The sequence below is a fragment of the Hippopotamus amphibius genome, chromosome 10 (genome assembly GCF_030028045.1).
Source record: "Hippopotamus amphibius kiboko isolate mHipAmp2 chromosome 10, mHipAmp2.hap2, whole genome shotgun sequence".
NCBI classification, from domain to species: Eukaryota; Metazoa; Chordata; class Mammalia; order Artiodactyla; family Hippopotamidae; genus Hippopotamus; species Hippopotamus amphibius.
Window position 1 is genome coordinate 115693133 of NC_080195.1, and position 18971 is coordinate 115712103.

General features: G+C 61.6%; 2 protein-coding genes across 12 annotated transcripts in view; both read left to right on the plus strand.

The window, feature by feature from the left end:
* TRAPPC10 (trafficking protein particle complex subunit 10) overlaps window positions 1-3322 on the plus strand; it is a 78817-nt gene extending 75495 nt beyond the window's left edge. For all 11 annotated transcript variants that reach the window (XM_057696525.1, XM_057696530.1, XM_057696526.1 and 8 more), the window contains one exon: window positions 114-3322. In XM_057696525.1, the coding sequence (XP_057552508.1) occupies window positions 114-352 (239 nt within the window). In that variant the 3' untranslated portion in view covers window positions 353-3322. The remainder of the gene's footprint in view (window positions 1-113) is intronic.
* Window positions 3323-3923: 601 nt separating this feature from the next.
* Window positions 3924-17210, plus strand: PWP2 (PWP2 small subunit processome component). Its single transcript, XM_057696776.1, has 21 exons — window positions 3924-4055; window positions 5549-5661; window positions 6707-6801; window positions 7093-7192; window positions 8000-8143; window positions 9104-9239; window positions 9420-9655; window positions 10022-10165; window positions 10730-10800; window positions 11118-11254; window positions 11559-11707; window positions 11866-12013; window positions 12260-12410; window positions 13024-13204; window positions 14217-14364; window positions 14870-14978; window positions 15404-15469; window positions 16005-16223; window positions 16353-16503; window positions 16583-16657; window positions 16777-17210. Exons 1-21 carry the CDS (start codon window positions 4038-4040, stop codon window positions 16952-16954), a joined length of 2769 nt encoding a protein of 922 aa, XP_057552759.1. The 5' UTR covers window positions 3924-4037; the 3' UTR covers window positions 16955-17210.
* The last annotated feature ends 1761 nt before the right edge of the window (window positions 17211-18971 follow it).

The following is an 18971-nucleotide window of genomic DNA, read 5'->3' on the forward strand; positions in this document are numbered from 1 at the left end:
CCTTGTGCCCCGAAGGTCACCCTAGTGCCCTGAACAGGAGGCTGGCAGCTCCCCGGGGTGGGGAGAGGGTCAGCGCGGGGTGGCCTCCGTCTCACGTCCTATGCGCTTTGCAGATAGCTGGATAGAAAACGACAGCCTGTCAGTGGACAAGCACGTGGACGACCAGCTGGATGGGGGCAGCGTGCAGAGCAGGGGCAGCGTGCGCACGGCAGCCGGCAGCGAGCACAAGGGCCTGCCCATGCCCCGGCTCCGGGCGCTGCCCCCTGGCCAGGCCTTCAACGCCAGCGCGGGCACGCAGGTCCTGGTCATCCCCAGCAGAGACGACCATGTTCTTGAAGTCAGCGTCACATGACCACGCCCGGGGCTCACACAGTCCCCAGACCAGGCGGGCGTGCACGCGACAGGATCCTGACTCGATGGTAACCTCCTCGCTCTAACCAGACTTTTGGTGATTTTGCCCGGCCGTGGAAGCACCCGAGACGTTCAGCGTGCAGCTGGCCATCATTGTTTGTGCGTGTCCGGGGTGCACGACGCCTTGTTATTTTCTCATCTCCCCATCCCTGTGCGGCTGTCCTCCAGGGTTTGCCCAGAACCCTGCCTTGCCCCTCACACACCCCTGCTCAGGAGAGAGCTGCTAGGGCTCTCTCCCCTGAGCAGCCTGTCATCTGCTGGTTCTCTGTGGAAGCCCAGGGGTCTTATTAGTGACACGTGTGCCTTTCTGGTCACACGGCTGCCCAAGTTCTGGACCAGGTGGATTTGTATGTCTCCCAAGGGGTAAAACACAGTCCTTTACCCCAGATCATCTAGTTGTGCTTTTCTAGAATAACACCCTTTCTTGTGGGGGGCGGGGGACAAAACCCCTCGTGTGCCTTGGGATGTCGACTGGGTGGGCCTGGAGCATCCGTCAGCTGGAGCCATTTTAAAGGTACTTTAAGACTAGACCAGGGCATGAGAAACAAGTTGGTATTAAAATAATTTAGGAACAAATGTTTCTGGAGCCCCTTCTCCCTTCTCCCCCATGCTGATTAGGTATCGTATACACATGGAGTTAAATATATATTTATTTTAATTATCATTATATTTGTGGGGGTTAATATGTTGTTTTCCTCTCACCTTTAAAGTCTTTACATGTAATTGTAACTGTATAATCTGTATTTTTCTTTTGCACCTTAAGTCTCAGAAATTAAGAGGTTCCATTTAAACGACGACTCGAAGGGTCTTCTCAGTGTACTTCTTAGTCTGGTTGTAGGAAGGACGAAAGTCTTGGACTGTTATTCTCTGCTCTCCACTAGGTTGCAGTCATACCATACAAATGGATTAATTTGCTTTAGATTGTAAATTTAATTGTACATATGGTCGATTTATTATTTTTAAAAGTACAGACTAACTGATATAATGTTTATGTATAAGTTGCACCAAAAACCAAGGAAAAAATAAATGTGTTTGTTTTTATTGGTGTGAAAGTCACAGCTTGTAAATAAGTGTTGTATGTATTAAACCTTTTCCAGCTCTCCAAAGCAATGTATTTTTGTACATATGAAATAGAGAACTCTTAATTCACTGGGAAAGTGTGGTTGGAATTGAATTTGACCAGATTAATGCAAGTGAGTCTAGTCGGTCCAGCAGAGGGCGGGGCCTCGTGAATAGCCTCAGATGTGTGAGCCTTAGAGGAGAAGGAGGAGCCTTCCAGCTGCCTGTCTGGGCGTCACCAGCCTGTGGCGGGGGCAGGAGGGCACCTGGCAGAAGGCACATAGAGCAGAGCCGCCGTTTTCTCTCCTGTACGTGGGCTTTTTAGCTTGCTTAACAAATAAACTTGGTGATTCCACCCCCCCCCCCCGCCCCGCCCCAGTTTTCATTTATAGCAACTGGAGAAGTGTACAAAGAAGATAAGTACTTTTATGTTTAATTAAATTTCTCAGAAATTTGCCTTCCTTATATGCAGTGTGAAACTAATAGACCAGGCGCGTTGGAAGTTCAGGCTCTAGTGATGATTTAGGGCTTCTAACATGCGTTTTATTGTAAACATTGATGATTGCGCTACAGACCCGCCAAGCCCTGTGAATGAAGAGATCTTCCGTCCTTTATTCTGCCATGAAAGCCTCTCCTCCGCGTGGTGAGCCTCAGAGCCCAGGGAAGGAACCCCTCCTCCGGTGTAGTGTAGCATTCCCTCTCACCTTCTGGAAGGGGGAAAGGGAGTCAGTGCTTCCCTGATTTCTGGTTGACTTTTGTGCTGGGTTCTGATCCCAGGATGAAATTCTCTAATTACATACGTATTTAGAGGGGAAAAAATGAAGGGGAAATCCAAAATGTTTATAGTAGTTTCTTATGTCTGGAAAGTGAATGAAATCAAATTTATCACAGGTTTGTTTTTCTCCCCCTGATTACCCAGAAGGTCTTTTCGCGATCTAAGTTACATGGGTGCCTCTGTTGTTGTTCTTGTTGTTTTTAACACAAATGAAGACTGTCACCTAAAACTTCGTCTTTTTTTTTTTAACTAAAAAGCTGTAATTGGATTTTTGTTGTATTTAAAATAAGGCTTATGTGTTTGAGACAAGCTGGTTTTGTTGGCGAAGATGTAGCAGCTGTTAAACAATTGCGAAGCCAGATATCAAATGTGCATCTAAGAAACAATATGCAGCCATTTTACAAATACCTGTGGAAGATGTAAATACTTAGCAAATGAAAAAAATGTTATAATTTTGGTGAATTTCATAGGGTGTCCTATGATTGGAAAAATTATAACTCTTCTGACTGTGATGTGGAAACTGCCGCACTTGATCTAAGAATGGCCTCTGCCACAGCTCCATCACCTGCGCAGCCGCAGCAGGTCTGGCCCCACGTGCATCTCCATTGGTGGCGCTGGGTGCCCTGTAGAGGGTTAGCAGAGAGGACACACAGGCCTCTAGTCAGTGTTTCTTCAGTGTTTAAAATAAAAGTGAGCTATAAAATGAAATTAAAGAAACACTCCAGGTGTGTGTATAAAATGAAAACTTATAGTACTTTTTATAAAAGAACAAACTAGGCTGATGTAAATGTTTTATTGTCAACTGTGATCTTTAAAAGAAATCAATCCTATGTGATTTTAAAATTTGATTTTTCGTGAAAATGCCCCTTTCTCTAAGTGCATCCTACGCATCAGGCTGTGAGACCCAAAAGCAGTGTTAGGACGGTGTGCTGGGATTCTGCGGCTGGAAAAGGTGACAAATTGGTGACTTTGATACAGCAGGCATTAACTCCATTTTCGTGGTTTACTATGGGAGTCATTTTCCACATTATTCTGTAATATATTGTTAGACTGAAGCCGTTGTATTAAGACTTTAAAATGTAAGCATTAAAATTCTGAAAATGCACATTTTAAGAAGAAAGTCGCTGTCATGAACTTCACTCTTCTGCTGTGGACTGTGAAAATTGAGTGCATAAAAGTTAAAGGATTTGCTTGTTTTCTTTCCCTAACCCTTGTTCCTGACTTTGGAGGGAGCGTTAGGGACTTTTCACAACTTGTTACCCAATAAATAGCTCACTAGGGGTAAGAGACTCACATTTGAGTCTCCAGAGTTTTCGAGTTTTGTGTAGACATTTGCCATCCTGAAGTTTGACAGGCTATCTGCCTGTGTTGTGTTTGGTAGCATCACTAATAGTTTCTTTTCTTTGGGAAAGGTTTTCAACGGAGTCTCGTTGTTTTGGTCCCCACTTCATAATCTTGAGCTTTTAAAGAAATAAGCGTGGGGTTGGACCTTCTCACTCTCCGTGGTGCCTGAACAGTTTGTCCAAGCCCGGCCCCTGCCGGTGAGGACCCAGCCTGCACGGACCCAGCCTGCACTGCGGTGGGCGGGGCCGGCGGGCTGGGGCTCCGCCTCGGGGGCGGGGCCAGAGGGCAGGGCCCGCGGCTCGGGGGCGGGGCCGCTCCTCCGGGCCGCGGGGGCGCTGTGGCGCTGTGGCGCTGTGGCCCGGGGCCGCGCTCCCGCCCCGGAAGTGCTTGCTGTGGGCCGGAGGGGCGGGGCGCAGAGGCTGCGAGCAGCGCACGTGTGGCGGCAGAGATGAAGTTCGCGTACCGGGTGAGCGCGGGGCGGGAGCGGTGCGGGGTCCTTAGCGCGGGGAACCGGTGGAGTCGCTGCTCGAGACGGCGCCCTCGAGGCAGGGAGTCGGGCCTGGGCGGGCTGGGCCCGGCGGCACCGGTCGATCCCTCACCCTGCAGCCTGACACAGGCCGGGCCTGGGGCCGCAAGGGGCCGCAGCGCCGGGGACGGGGACGGGGCCGGGGCCGGGGCGGCGGGAGCGCGCCGGGAGGGTCCGGCTGAGCTCGGGCGGGAGAGCGGAAACCAACCCGGACGGAAGTCCCGGCTCGCGGGGCCCGCAGCGCGTGGCGTGGGAAGGGCGCGGGGACAGAGGGCGGGAGCACAGGTGCCGAGCCCGCCGGGCGCGCTTCTGCATCTCCCCACGTCTCAGGACCGTTGGCACAGCGGGCCCCCCGCGGGTCCGGAGCCCTGGGCACGTGCGCGGTCCCGCCCGCGGCTGCCACGCCCCTGAAGGCTGTTCTGCCGCGGGGCCGCCGGCCGGGGCCTTTCCCCCTCAGCCGGGTCCCAGCTCCTTACAGGCGTGGCCTGGCGCGGGCCACGGCGCGGGCCTCCGGCAGTTCCATCCCCCGGCCACGCTGGTCTTCCTGCTCAGACTGCTCCCCCACTGTGACCCGAACCTCCCCGTCCGGCTCCTCTTGGGGCCTGCGCTTTGAACGCTCTCTCCATTCCTTGGGTCATCTCCCTGGTTCCGACACCGTCGCCTTCTCTGTGGAATGGCACCAAAGCCTCAGCGACTCCCTGCGTCCACTCTGGCTGCCAGGGTCACTTAGTGTGACCTCCAGAAAAGGGGATCCGTCGTGGTTCACCTCCGCTTAAAACCAGGCTCCTCCCTGTGGCCTCCTTGGGGTTCCCAGGGCCCCGCCTGCCTGTAGCTCCAGATGCTCCTCGTCATCTGGGCTCCAGCTCAGGTGGCCCCTCCGGGGGTCCTTCCCTGACCACCCTCTGAAGCGCCTCTCTCTCTCCTGCCATTGGGGTCGGCTGTCTGGGCAGCACGGTGCCCTCGTGATCTCGGCTGTCTCTCCATTGCCCGCCTGCCGGCCGTGGGACCTGAGGGCGGTTGATGGTTGAATGAATGAACAGATGGGCTGTGGCAGGTTAACCCGTTCAGGAAGCCTTGAACTCGGGATGCACTTGGGACACTGCTCTGTTGTCGCAGCTGTGCTCTTCCTGCAACGTGGGTCCTGTCCTCTCCTCCACTGGACAGATGCCCGCTGTCTCGAGGCTTCCTCGGGCTCACCGTGCCCCTTACCCACCCCAGCGGGATCAGGGCCCCTGGGGACTGGGCTGGCTTCTTCCTCTTGTTCAGAGCCCTGTAGGGTGTGGGGGGAGTGGTGTGGGGGTGGCTAGAGGGACCCTGGGGATGGTCAGGGAGCCTGCGGGGGCTCGGCACCGTCTCCTTGACCAGAGACCTTGTTCAGCCCTTTCCCAGAGTTGTATTGTCTTTGTATTAAGGCAATGATTTTTTTTTTTCAGTTTTCGAATTTGCTGGGGACAGTCTATCGATGTGGAAACTTAAATTTCACGTGTGATGGAAATTCAGTTATCAGTCCCGTGGGAAACAGAGTCACTGTGTTTGACCTAAAAAAGTAAGTATGTTAAAAGGACATTAACAGTAGCAATCATTGTGGTTTGCAGGTGAAAACACAGTGTTTCCTCACCTTTCTGTTAATAGCACCCCGGTTAGGTGAGGCAGCCCGAGAGGGGCTGCAGTGCCCACGGGCAGCCGTGGGACTGGCTGTAGGGGTTCCGGTTTCTCCCTTCTAGTCTCTCAGCTGAACCCCATGTATCGAGGTCACTGACATCACTTCCAGGTAGAAATTGCACATCACGTGGCTGAAATGTGTGGGAGGGGGTGCCCGGGGCGTGGGAGCCGCCCTGGCCTGCCGCCTGGCCAGCGTGCTCACTGTGAGCAGCTCTGTCTCCCGCTGAGCAAGCTCATGGCTCCATCCCTGTCTTCTCAGAGCAGGGGAGGCTGTCACCCCTTTGCAGACATGGGTGGCCTGGGCGAGACCCTCCTGTTGCAGAGGCTGCCTGGGTCTCTACAGGGCTCAGTTTCCGCATCTGTGAGATGGGGCCTTGGTACTTGCCTTTCTTGCAAATTGTTTCCTAAAGCGCAGGGTGCACCCAGGGCCAGCTGCCGGCGGGGTCATTGCTGGTGATGATGGTGGTGGGGCTCTCTAGAGTAATGACCACGTGGTTGTGTGATACAACAGAGAACAGTTAGAATGTAATCCCGTGGTGATTTACTTTTACTTACTTTTCCCATTTCTGCAAAAAGTTGTACTGGATGTGCTGTCCCTGAGCTCACCCTGCTGTTGGACAGCTGGCTTGTTTCCAGTTTCCTGACTAGATGTTTGCAGGGTCCTCTCTGGATGAGGTCCTGGAAGCAAAATTGACATGTTAAAAACCCATTTTTAAGGTTTTCACATGCTTTGCAAAACTTTCTCCAGGACGTTGTCTTATTTTCTCTCCCTCTCATGGGAGGGCGTGGTTGAGGAGCCCGGGCCCGGGGCTGTGCTGGGCTGGAGGGGCAGGGAGGCGGGTGTGGGGGCACTGCTGGTCCGGGCTGGCCCGGCCCCCCCCGCCTGACAGCACGACCATAGCGGCTCGGCTCTGGTTTTTGTCTCCCAGCAACAAGTCCGACACGCTGCCCCTGGCCACACGGTACAACATCAAGTGCGTGGGGCTGTCCCCAGACGGCCGCCTCGCCATCGTTGTCGATGAAGGTAACCGCCCTCTGCCGAGAGGGGGCGGGTGGGGTAGTGGCTGGGGCAGGCGTGGCGGGTGTCCGGCTTGAGGCCAACACCAAGACCTCTGGGTGTGGAGGCCTGCACCGTCCCCGCCCCGCCCCGATTGCTTCCACGTGTGGAGCCCCAGCGGGCCTCGGGCAGGCGTGCGGGGCGTCCTTCCTGACTGTGTGCCGCCCGCGCCGTGGGGCCGGTCCTTATGCCTACGCCTCACGCTTGCCGTCTGTGTGCGCCGCGGGGCCTCCGTCTGCTCTCCCTTCCTGCCCGCAGGAGGGGACGCGCTGCTGGTCAGCCTGGTCTGCAGGTCCGTGCTCCACCGCTTCCACTTCACGGGTGCTGTGCACAGCATCTCATTCTCCCCCGATGGCAGGTACGTGCCCCTGTGGGCTCGGATGTCACCGTGGGAGCCACAGACGGTCCCTGAGCTAGTGCCCCCGCCAGATCTGGGCTGCATGGGCCCCTCCTCCCCTCCCCCAGGGCTGGTGCTCACACCTCGAGGGGGAGGTTCTGGGGGTTCTTGTCCAAAACCTAGTCCAGGGTAGCTGTGGCCCTCAGAGGGTCTCAGTCCCCAGACAGCAAGGCCACGAAGGAGCCCTGGTGCTGACTTGCACTGACTCCTGGACCCGATGTCCACCGTGAGGAGGGTGTGGCCAGAGCCGGGCCTGCTTTGGGCTCCAGGGCTGCAGGAAAGGGGGCTTGTTCCCGGGTTGCTCACACCCGGGCCAGCCTGGCTATGCCGTAGAGGGGGCAGCTCCAGCAGTCAGACGTGAGCCTCCGCCCATGTCCACGCTCAGAAACCCTGCAGAGGGAGTCCCGGGCAGAGCCCACTCCCTGGCTCCCATCACAGGGCCCGTCAGTCCGTGTCTTCCTTTCAGTTCCACCTGGGGCTGTCGAAGCTCGGCCAGGCCTCCTGGGCCAGTGAGAGGGCCAGGAGGGACCTCTGCTCCGAGGCAGAAGTGTGGCGGGGCCTGGGGACTATCTGCTTCTTCTCTGACCCTGTCCCCGCCTGGAGACGGGGGGACCCAGGGCCTGTGGAGGCAGGGTTAGGGTCAGGGCCCCAGGTTTGCCCCTCGAAGAAAGCTGGCCTCAGAGCGGGAGAACTGTCCTCTGCAGAGCTCCGAGCTGGGCCAGGACCCTCACTGGGGTTGGGTGTTGATGACAGCCATTTCTGCGGCAGGAAGTTTGTCGTTGCAAAAGGCAACCTTGCTCAGATGTACCACGCCCCTGGGAGGAAGCGAGAATTCAACGCGTTTGTCCTGGACAAGACCTACTTCGGGCCGTACGATGAGACCACCTGCATTGACTGGACCGATGACTCCCGGTGAGGCCTGGTGGTGGGGGGCCTGGGCATAGGAGGGGATCGAGGGGCACCTGTGAACAGCGCCTTGTTAGGGAACGTGGGGTGACTTGTCATGTCCCCATCTCGTTCTCAAATGGCCTCTCACGCGCCCCACGTGGGGCTGGACGCAGGCCTGGCTCCAGGCTCCGAGTCAAGTCTGCCTGGCCCTTGTCACCAGAAAGCAGAGCGCGGCCCTGCACGAGGACCGGGATGAGCCAGCGTCCTGTGGCTGAGCTTCCAGAGCAGCGGGGGGGAGCGGGTGGGCATCTCCCAGCCTGGCCGCTGGGGCAGGGCTCTGGCCCAGCTGTCCCCAGAGACACCTGAGAGCTGCTGGCTGTGTCTCCGCTGCCCTGTGTTCTGTGCGCGGGGAGGCGGGGGAGGCTGAAGGTGGCTGCCGCTTTGTAGGTCAGACCCGCTGTTCCTGTGTGCTCTGGGCCACAGAGCAGGGGGTGCGGCCTCCAGGCCTGCAGTGTGTCCACGGGAGACACGGGTGGGCTCCTCGGGGTGGGTCTGCGGGCGGGGCGGGGCGCCCCACAGCTGATAACCCTTCCCGCCCTTCTGTGGGGCCTGGGCCCACGTCAGGCTCTCCTGCCGTAAGCAGAGTTGGCTCTGGTTGGGCTTGAGGGTGAGTGAGGGAGGTGTGAGGAGCAGGGTCCCCTGCAGCCCCCGATGGGCTCAGTGGTCGGTTTTCAGGCTCCCCTGGGCCTCCACTCCCCCCCCAACCCCTCCACCGTGAGAGACTGCTTTGCACGGAGGGACAGTGACACACGAGCATGGAGGCACCTGGTCCCTGGAGAAGCACAGGTGGATGCGGCCAACACCCAGGGGAGGTGCAGACCCGACCCTGCCTGGTGCCCTGGGCGTCTCCCCTGTGCCCTGGGACCCCACGGGGAGGCCGACACCTGTGAGCCCGAGGCCGAGCTGTGACTCCCCACCCCCCAGGTGCTTTGCAGTTGGGAGCAAGGACATGTCCACGTGGGTGTTTGGGGCCGAGCGCTGGGACAACCTCATCTACTACGCGCTGGGGGGACACAAGGATGCCATCGTGGCCTGCTTCTTCGAGTCCCGCAGCCTGGACGTACGTCCCGGGTGACAGCCTCGCGTGAACGCTGAGTCCTTCCCTGGGGCTGCTCCTGGTTCCCTGGGGTCGCTGGGGGCCGCGGTAGCCAGGAAGGCTTGGATGGTGTCCCTGCAGCCTGGGTGGGCGTGGGCCGGGCGGCAGGGTGGTGACTGCGCTTGCGTGTGTCTCTCTCTGCAGCTGTACACACTCAGCCAGGACGGAGCCCTGTGTGTGTGGCAGTGTGACACGCCCCCCGAGGGGCTGAGGCTGAAAGCCCCCTCAGGCTGGAAGGCGGACCTGCTGCGGAGGGAGGAAGAGGAGGAGGAGGACGAGGAGGACGAGGAGGGGGAGGAGCGGGAGACCACCATCCGGGGGAAGGCCGCGCCAGCTGCAGAGGAGCAGCAGGGGAAAGTGAAGTACTCCCGGCTGGCCAAGTAGGTCTCCCCCGTGCACGGGGCGGGCATCTCGCCCTCTGGGGCTGGATTGTGACTCCTGCCTCGGGGCCCCAGGCAGGGGTCGGCGGGGGAGGACCCCGGGCACAGGGCCCATCTAGGGAAGTGCAGTCCCGGGCAGCGTGCGGTGGGGAGACGGGGGCGCGAGCTGCACGTGCGAGGACGTGGCAGGGGGCTCGTCCTTGGATGAGGGGCGGCGCCGTCAGGCTGCCCCTGCGTGCCGGGGGCGGGGGCGGGGTGGGGGTGTCTGCCTGCCCTGGGTGCGGGGGCCGAGGCCGGGGTGGGGCTGTGAGACCAGCCAGGCTCTCTGGTCCTCCTCCCACAGTTCTTGTGTCCTCGTCTGTTTAGGTACTTTTTTAATAAAGAAGGGGATTTTAATAATCTGACAGCTGCTGCGTATCACAAGAAGGTCCACCTCTTGGTCACTGGTTTTGCTTCCGGAATCTTCCACCTTCACGAGCTCCCGGAGTTCAACCTCATCCACTCCCTGAGGTCAGCGCCTCTGCCCTGCGTGGTCGTGTGTGGGTGGGCGTGTTTGCACACGTGTGTGTGCGTGCTCTGTCTGCCGGGCGGGCGGGGGGATGGCGGAAGCCGTGCTGTGCCTGCCTGGACCGAGGGCCGTGCAGTGGCCAGGAGGCCGGCCAGCCGCACGGACGCTCTCAGGACACCTGCCCCAGCGTGTGCCCTGGATTAGAGGGCTGGGGCGCTGCTGCCCCCCCATCGTAGACGTGCAGTCCCCCACCCCAGTCACAGGGAGCTGTGGTCCCATGTGTGGATCACACGATTTTTGTTTCCTGTTCTTATTTTTCCTCTCCTGCATCTTTGGGACAGAGAGAAATGCAAAGTACTGGTTTCACTAACTCACGCAGCTTCGAGTGTTTGAACACGGGGCAGGAGAATGCTGGGTTTTCTGACGCGCTGAGTGAAGTGAATCATGGCCTCTAGTAACAGGGTGGGGAGGAAGTAGGTGCCGCCAGCGGGGAGAGCTGGCCCTGTCCTCACTTGCGGGGCCACCATCCCCTTGCTGTGCTGACCGCGCCCCGCATTTCTCCACAGCATCTCGGATCAGAGGGTTGCGTCCGTCGCCATCAACAGCTCCGGGGACTGGATCGCCTTCGGGTGCTCAGGTTGGGGCTCGGGTTTGTGAGGGCGGAAGCGGAGCTCCTCCTCCTGGAGTCGGCCGGCCCCACCCCCTCCCCACCCGAGGCGCTGGGGCCAGGCCGGCAGCCGGGCAGCTCGCCGCGGAGGAGCCGCCCGTGAAACGTGGGCACAAACGCTCCTCTGCGTCCTGAGTCCCGGTGCCCCTGAATCCCGGCCGGGCCTCTGGTGGGTGCTGCGGGAGGCCGGTGTCTCCGCACCGGGGCCCCTCGCTCAGGTGCAGGCCGGCGGCACCTGCCTCGGGCCGGGTGAGCCGCATCACGAGCGGTGCCCGTGCGCCCCGCAGGCCTCGGCCAGCTGCTGGTGTGGGAGTGGCAGAGCGAGTCCTACGTGCTCAAGCAGCAGGGCCACTTCAACAGCATGGTGTCCCTGGCCTACTCCCCTGACGGGCAGTACATCGTGACCGGCGGGGATGACGGCAAGGTGGGCGGCAGGGGGGCCGCGGTCCTTGTTCTGTTGGCCCGGCTGAGGGGCATGCAGCGCCGTGGCCAGGCCCCAGTGGCAGGCTTCGGCCTGGAGCTCTGGGGCTCAGCCTGCCTCGTCTGGGCTCCTGAGAAGCCGTCTGCAGACTGGGCGGATCTGAGCGGAGAGGCTTTGGGGGTCTGTTTCCTGTATGTGGCTAAGGGGTCTGTCGTGCCGGCAGCTGCTATCTGGCGTGGGAGGGTGCCCCCCGCAGCCCTCCAGTCCTCGCTTACAGGGGCGCCCACGTGGGCCCTCCCCGCCACAGGTCAAGGTGTGGAACACCCTTAGTGGCTTCTGCTTCATCACTTTCACGGAGCACTCGAGTGGAGTCACTGGCGTGACCTTCACCACCACCGGCTATGTCATCGTGACCTCTTCCATGGACGGGACCGTGCGTGCCTTTGACCTTCACAGGTGACCTTCCTGCGGGGATGCCGGCTCCGCAGCCTCTCCCTGTGCGCTGGGCTGTGAGAGCAAGGCTGAGGGTTCCAGGCTCGTTGGGAAGACGTGGGTGAGGCCCACGAGGACACAGGGGCCCCTGAAACTGTCCCGACTGGGCTCTCCTCCTGCAGGTACCGCAACTTCCGCACCTTCACGTCCCCGCGCCCCACCCAGTTCTCCTGTGTGGCCGTGGACTCGAGTGGGGAGATCGTTTCTGCTGGGGCCCAGGACTCCTTCGAGATCTTCATCTGGTCCATGCAGACGGGCAGGCTCCTTGACGTAAGGTCCAGGAGCACTGGGGTGTGGGGAGGGGCCCTTGCTAACCTGAGAGGCGTGGGGACAGAGGTCACGTCCTGGGGACGGGCAGTGCTGTTTACAGGTGTTCCCTGGGCGGGCTCCTCTCCCTGGCCCACAGCAAGATGGGGTTCGTCCCCCTCCTGCACAGCCCAGCGCCGCGGCCTCTGCACACCAGGGCGGGCCGCTGAGGGTTTCACGTCCTCAGAGCTCTTCTCTCAATGGCTGTAGGTTTTGTCTGGCCACGAGGGGCCCATCAGCGGTCTGTGTTTTAACCCAGTGAAGTCGGTCCTGGCCAGCGCCTCCTGGGATAGGACGGTGCGTCTGTGGGACATGGCGGACAGCTGGAGGACCACGGAGACGCTGGCCCTCACCTCCGACGGTAAGCGGCACTGGGGGAGGGCCCGGTCTCAGTCGTGTGTGTGGGAAAGCCCAGGGCCCTGCGTGCGATGGGCTGGTGGGCTTGGCGGCCCGGTTGTGTCACTTGGCGTCGGGCTTCCCGGGAGGCCGGCTGCAGCCGGCTTCCTGCCGCATCCTGGGTGTGAGGCCCTGCCCCGGAGCCCTGGCTCGGCGCGTGGGGGTGAAGCGTCCTGCGCGCAGCCAGTTGTGGCTGCAGAGCTGATGGGTCGCAGTGAAGACTGACCCAGCTGCCTGCGTCCGGCCCTCACGGGGCCCATCGTCGGCCCCGGGGCTCTCGGTCTCTGCTTCCCGCCGCCCTGCCTGGCTCCGATTCAGGCTTTTGGACGCTGGCTGCCCACGTGTTTTGGGGACCTCTGTACAGACCCCTGGCTCCAGCTGCTGTGTTTCTAGTCTGCCTGTGGCCTCGTGTGACACCTCCCGCCCAGAGCCCTCCACCAGGCTGCCCCTGCTCGTCGTGCCTCGTGCGTGTCCCGCGGCCCCCGGGCCCTCAGGGTGCTGGGATGAAGGCAGCGCCGTGTGGCCCGTCGGCTGGAGCCCAGGGTCTTCCTTGGCCCTGATTCCGCGTCTCTTCTCAGCCCTGGCTGTGACCTTTCGCCCCGACGGTGCCGAGCTGGCTGTGGCCACGCTGAACTCGCAGATCACCTTCTGGGACCCTGAGAGCGCGGTGCAGACGGGCTCCATCGAGGGCAGGCACGACCTGAAGACGGGCAGGAAGGAGCTGGACAAGATCACCGCCAAGCACTCGGCCAAGGGCAAGTGAGTGTCGGCGGGGCCGTCCCAGAGCCAGGAGCTCCCCAGAGGGAGTGGCGCATCGGCGGGGCCCGTGTGGACGAACAGGCTTCCGCGTCCTCACGCCCCAAGGATGAGTTCGTGGGCCCTTGTTTTTAGTTCTCTTGGGTGCGGCCATGGCAGCGGCGTTGCTGGGCTCCATGATGACCCTGTTTAAGCTTTTGCGGACCCCGCAGACGGTCTTGCAGAGCCTGCACCGTGTACGTGCCCCCCAGGGCAGGGGCTTCTGGTTTCCCTGCGTCGTCAGCGATGCTCTTTGCTGGCTGTTTTTACAGTCATAGCCGTTGTGGTGGGTGTGAGCCGCGCCTCCTGGCTGTGGTTGGCGTTTCCCCGAGCACAGGTGTTTCTGGCATCTTTTCATGGGCTGAAAGACCATTTGTGTGTGGGCTTGGGAGAACCTTCTATCCGGAACGTCTGTCTGAGTGGGCGGGCTGTGTGTATTGCTGCGTTGTAAGAGCTCCCTGTGAACTCCAGATAGGAGACCCTGGTCAGATGCACGGCTTGCAAACACCTTTGCTCCTTCCGTGGCTTGTCTCACTTCCTCTCAAAGGGGTTTTTTGAAGCACAAACGTTTTTAATTGTGACGGTGGCCCACTCGTGTCCCTGTAGCCACTCGTGCTCTCTGTGTCGGATCAGTCCTCTGCCAAAGGTTACCGCCTCGTGTCCCGTGAGCCCGCGGGACGGGGCAGGCCTGGTCCTGGTCCTGCGCGCGGCTGCCATGAGGGTGGCTGGCAGGTCGGCCCCCTCCTCGTTCTGACTTCAGCGGGACGCTCCCAGATGCAGCCCCGTGGTCCTCCTGTGGAAAGCCCTGCCTCACAGAGGCTGCAGCGCTGGCCCCGGGGCTGTGCGGCCCGGGAGGGGCCTGGTGACTGCACCGCGGGTTCTGACCCTGCAGGGTTTAGGCCGGAGCCTGGAGGATGCTGGGGAGGCTGCTGTCTGCCTGCTGGGTGGCAACTGAGTCCGCGTCTCCTCCGCGCAGGGCCTTCACCACTCTGTGCTACTCCGCGGATGGCCAGAGTATCCTGGCGGGAGGCATGTCCAAGTTTGTGTGCATTTATCATGTCAAGGAGCAGATTCTCAGGAAGAAGTTCGAGATCTCCTGCAACCTCTCTCTGGACGCCATGGAGGTGAGTGAGCGCTGCAGGGCCGCAGAGCAGGGCTGGGGGCTGCACAGGACCCCCACAAGGTCCCTGCTGTGAACGCCCGAGGTTGCCCGGCCTCACCCGCAGCCCTCCTCACACCCCAGCTCCACGGGGGCCTGGGGGCCTCCGGCAGGTGCGCTTGCCCAGGGTCACCTGCTCTGGCCCCCCTGCCAGGTGAGGGGCTTCTGTGTGCGGCCCTGAGCTGCCCCCTCCTAGGTGTTCTGGGGGTGGGGCGTCTCGTCCGGGGACGTGCAGCAGGACGGGCCGTGGCAGATGGCAGCGGGGGCCGCCCCCTGTGCGGCTTCCTCGCAGGCTCCCACACGCCCGTCGTGCAGGTGGCCGGCTGGAGAATCCACCCCCCGCGGGGCTGGCAGCAGGCGCTCAGGGAGGCGCTGGCCTGTCCCTGTGTTGGCGGCACGGGGTGGGTGGGGCAGGCGAGCGCAACCTCCCCCCACCTCCTGCCACAAGACCTCCGGGTTTTGCCCTTTAGGAATTTTTGAACCGAAGAAAGATGACAGAGTTTGGCAACCTGGCGCTTATCGACCAAGATGCTGCCGAGGAGGGTGGGGTCGCCATCCCGTTGCCGGGCGTCAAGAAGGGTGAGCACGGGGGACGGCGGTGTTGCTCTCCTGTCGGGGCTGCCGCGATTGACGTCCAGGACCTCTGGTGCTGTGGCCAGGGCACGGGGGCCCCTGCGAGGGGCTGGGCGCCTGGCCTGTGCCCGGTCCTGTGCTTATTCCTCTCCCCACATGGGCCCGAGGGCACTGAGGGGCTGGGACCGCGCTGCCTGCCTCGCAGCCCTGGGCTGGGCGGGGCTTTTCCCTGGAGCAGATGAGCTGGCTGCTGGCCAGGCCAAGCCCATGAGAGCATCTCTCCTGCGGGCTCGTCTGTGGAGGCTGGCAGCGCCCGTGAGGCAGCACCCGAGGCCTCGGCACAGGGCTGCGGGTCTGTAGGGCGGGGCTCCCCTCGTGGGGCAGACGGCGAGGGCCCGTGCTGCGCTGTGACGGGCGGTGCCTCTTCCCAGGTGACATGAGCTCCCGGCACTTCAAACCTGAGATCAGGGTGACTTCGCTCCGCTTCTCTCCCACCGGTGAGCCGTGGGCGTCAGGTCACTGGCGTGGGAGGGGTGGACTTGGTCCTGATGAGCTCCCAGGCCTGCGGTGTGCGTAGGGGACCTGCCACCCTGCTCCCGGGGCGAGGTCAGCACAGTGTGTCTGCCGACCCCCTGGGGTAACACGTGGTCATCCCTGTCCTCGCTGGAGGACGGCCGTGGCTGCTGTGGCCTCAGACACGCCCGGCCTCGAAGCAGGGAGGCGGGCCCCTGCCCTGAGCGCCCTGCCTGTGTGCCCATCGGGCCGACCCCGGAGGCGGCCTCATCCCCTGCCCGGCCCCCAGCCTCGGAGCGTCCGGCGGGGGACAGCGCAGGACAGGGCTGCGGAGGGCTGGTCCTCACAGGCCGCCCGCAGCAGTGGCCCAGGGGCTCCCTCCCGAGGGGCCGGCGTCCCCAGGCTCCCTCCGCGCTGCGGCTCTCGGGACCCCGGGGACGTCCTCGGCACCTGTTCTCCAAAACCCAGAGCGGAAATCAGCGTTCAGGAAGCCCGTGCTCCGTCTGCTTGCTTTCCCAGGGCGCTGCTGGGCGGCCACCACCACCGAGGGGCTGCTCGTCTACTCCCTGGACGCCCGGACGCTCTTTGACCCGTTCCAGCTGGACACGAGCGTCACGCCTGCGCGGGTGCGGGCGGCGCTGCGCCGGCGGGACTTCGCCAGGGCCCTCCTCCTGGCCTTCCGGCTCAACGAGCGGAAGCTGCTGCAGGAGGCCCTGGAGGCGGTGCCCTGGGACCAGAGTGAGCGGGGCGGGCGGGCTGGGGGGCGGGGCGGGGCGGGCTGGGGGGCGGGGCGGGGCGGGGCGGGGCCGGTCCACGGGTGGGCGCGGCGCTCCCGAGGCTGAGCCGGCCCTGCTCCCTCCCTGGCAGTTGAGGTCGTCAGCTCCTCCCTGCCTGACGTGTATGTGGAGAAGGTGCTGGAGTTTTTAGCTTCGTCCTTCGAAGAGTCTCGCCATCTGGAATTCTACCTCAGGTGGACTCAGAAGCTGCTCACGGCCCACGGGCAGAAGCTGAAGTGCAGGTGGGGCCTCGGCTGGGCGGGCCCGCGTGGCGGCGCGCCTCGGGGTGGCGGCCCGCGCTGAGGGACGTCTCCCCTCCAGGGCGGGGACGCTGCTGCCGGCCGTTCAGTTCCTTCAGAAGAGCGTGCAGCGCCGCTGGGACGACGTCTCCAAACTGTACGCGTCTCGGGCGCGGCGGGCGGGCGGGCGGGCGGGCTCCCCGCCGGGCGGCTCCCTGCAGCCCGTGCCGGCTGACTGGGGGCCTGACCGACGGGGCCCCCGTGTGTGCTCCGCAGCTGCGACTGGAACCGCTACCACATGCGCTACGCCCTGGCCCTTTCCCAGCAGCGGGGCCTGAAGCGGCCCTCGGAAGCGCCGGACCGCGAGGAGGAGGCAGACGCGTCCGAGGACGGTGACGACAGTCTGCGCCTGCTCCGGGGGGGCCCCGGGGACGGGGACGGGCCGCTGGCCTAGAGCCCGCCGCCCCTGCAGCCCCGCCGGCTTTGGTCGGGTCGCCGGGCGAGGCAGGACGGCGGGGCGGCCGGGACGCGGGGGCCCTGTCGCCAGGACTCGCTTTTCTGGGGAACCAACCGCGGCCGCGGGGTCCGCGCGCGAGCTGACGGGTCCCCAGCAGGCACAGCTCGGCGCCCGGGAGCACCTGCCCTTGAAAACGCCTCGCGGAGAGGCAAATGGGCTCACACATGCAGACTCAAACTTTGTACGAGAGTGTTTATATTTTTTATATAGAAGTTTGATAAGTTTAGAGATGAAAAACATGCATTTCTAAAATGTAGGTATTAAGCCTGACCTTTGAACTTGAGCGTTTGTCATGTGTCCTGGGTGTGACTGTCCTGCTGGGGGAGCTGAGCCACCTGCCTGCTGGCACCTCTGTGCCAGGGAACAGGTGAGCCGGGCGGGCGGCTCGCCCTCACGGCCCCAGCCTAGGCCTCCAGCCCTGTCATCCCTGCACAGGGTCGGGCAGGGAGCACCTCCTTGACTCGGACGTTGGAGAGGGACCCGGAGAGCCCTGGGGCTGGGCCTGGACAGGCTTCCCAGGGAGACCCGTCGCACCTGCTGGCCAGCTCAGAGAGAAGGACTGCGTCCTACGATGTGCCTCATGAGGGCGGCCTGGACCACAGCCAGGCACCTGGTCCCTGGCAGCGACAGCCTCCAGGGTCAGCACGCAGGCCCTAGCCTGCAGGTCACCAGAGGTGCGGGTGTGAGTCCCTGGACCGTCATTAGGATAGACGGCAGGCAGGTTCCTGCTCGTCTGGTGGGACTGTGCTCTCCTTACGGTGCTCTTCTGTCTGCTTATGAAACGCACGTGCTCCCTCAGGTGGAATCAGTTCCTTTGTAAATATGATGATGTCTGTCAGAGCCCCTTCTGTTCTTCGGTGATAAGCTAGAAAATAAACACATCGATAGTCCTGTATTTTCAGATGGAAATAACCCCTCTGTAAACTATCCCCATGGTCCTGAAAGGAACTGGGATGGACCCTGTTTTCCTCCTCCTCCCCTCTTTCTGCCAGTGGTGTCGTGCACCGGGCTTGGGACACCGACGCTCTGAGTCACCTCTCAGAAGCCAGGCAGCAGGGGGTGAAAGGCAGCACTGGCTGTGTCATCCTGACCCCCAGGTGGGGGAAGGTGCACCCAGCCCTGCCAGCCTGGAACTGCTCCCAGGCGCCCCCACTGAGAATCACAGGAGGACTGAAGGATGTAACCGTGGCCTCCCTCTAGAGACTACCGATACCCACACCCGAAACAAGATTCTCACGCTAACTCGACTTCGGCTTGTTCGCTCCACAGTTCTTTTAACGAGGTACTTAAATGCCTCCCTACAGAGCTCCGACCTGCCATTCTTTTGCAACCCAGGACACCCCAGCAAGTGGGTGCCTGTGAAAACTATAACCTTCCAACTCGATTAACTATTCCATACGGGAAGTCCAAAATGAGCCAGCAAAGGAACTGACCCAAACCAGAGATGGTCAAGCCTTCCAAGGGTACTCCCAACTTGCCTGGAGAGCCTGGGAACGTGCCAGCTGCCAAGAGCCCGTCAAATGGCAAGGATGGGTCCACGCACACCAAAAGAGGAGTTGGCGCGACAGGCCTGCAAACACAGAGGCCCACAGCTCACCAGACCCCACGAGCTGGGCCCATTCTCATGTCACTCACGTGCCACCCAGTCACCTGTGCCCCAGTGCTTTGGCCTCTCTGGAAACACACATGGTTGTTGTGGACCCTGGAAGGATCTGTGTTCCTCTCTGGGGCCCAGAGAGCCAACTGCCAAAGGAAATGTCCCCAGAAAAGCCCACTGGGGTCCTCAGGAAGGATAAGATGGAATCCAGGTGATACTGGTCCAACTTCTTTTGTGTTTAGTCTATTTTCACTTGCCTGTGGGGGGGCCATGTGCAGGGGCTGCCCACCTAACGTGTCAGATTAGTGTTCCCAGTGCAAAGCCGCTGGGCCAACAGCCCGACCAGTGAGCCATGGG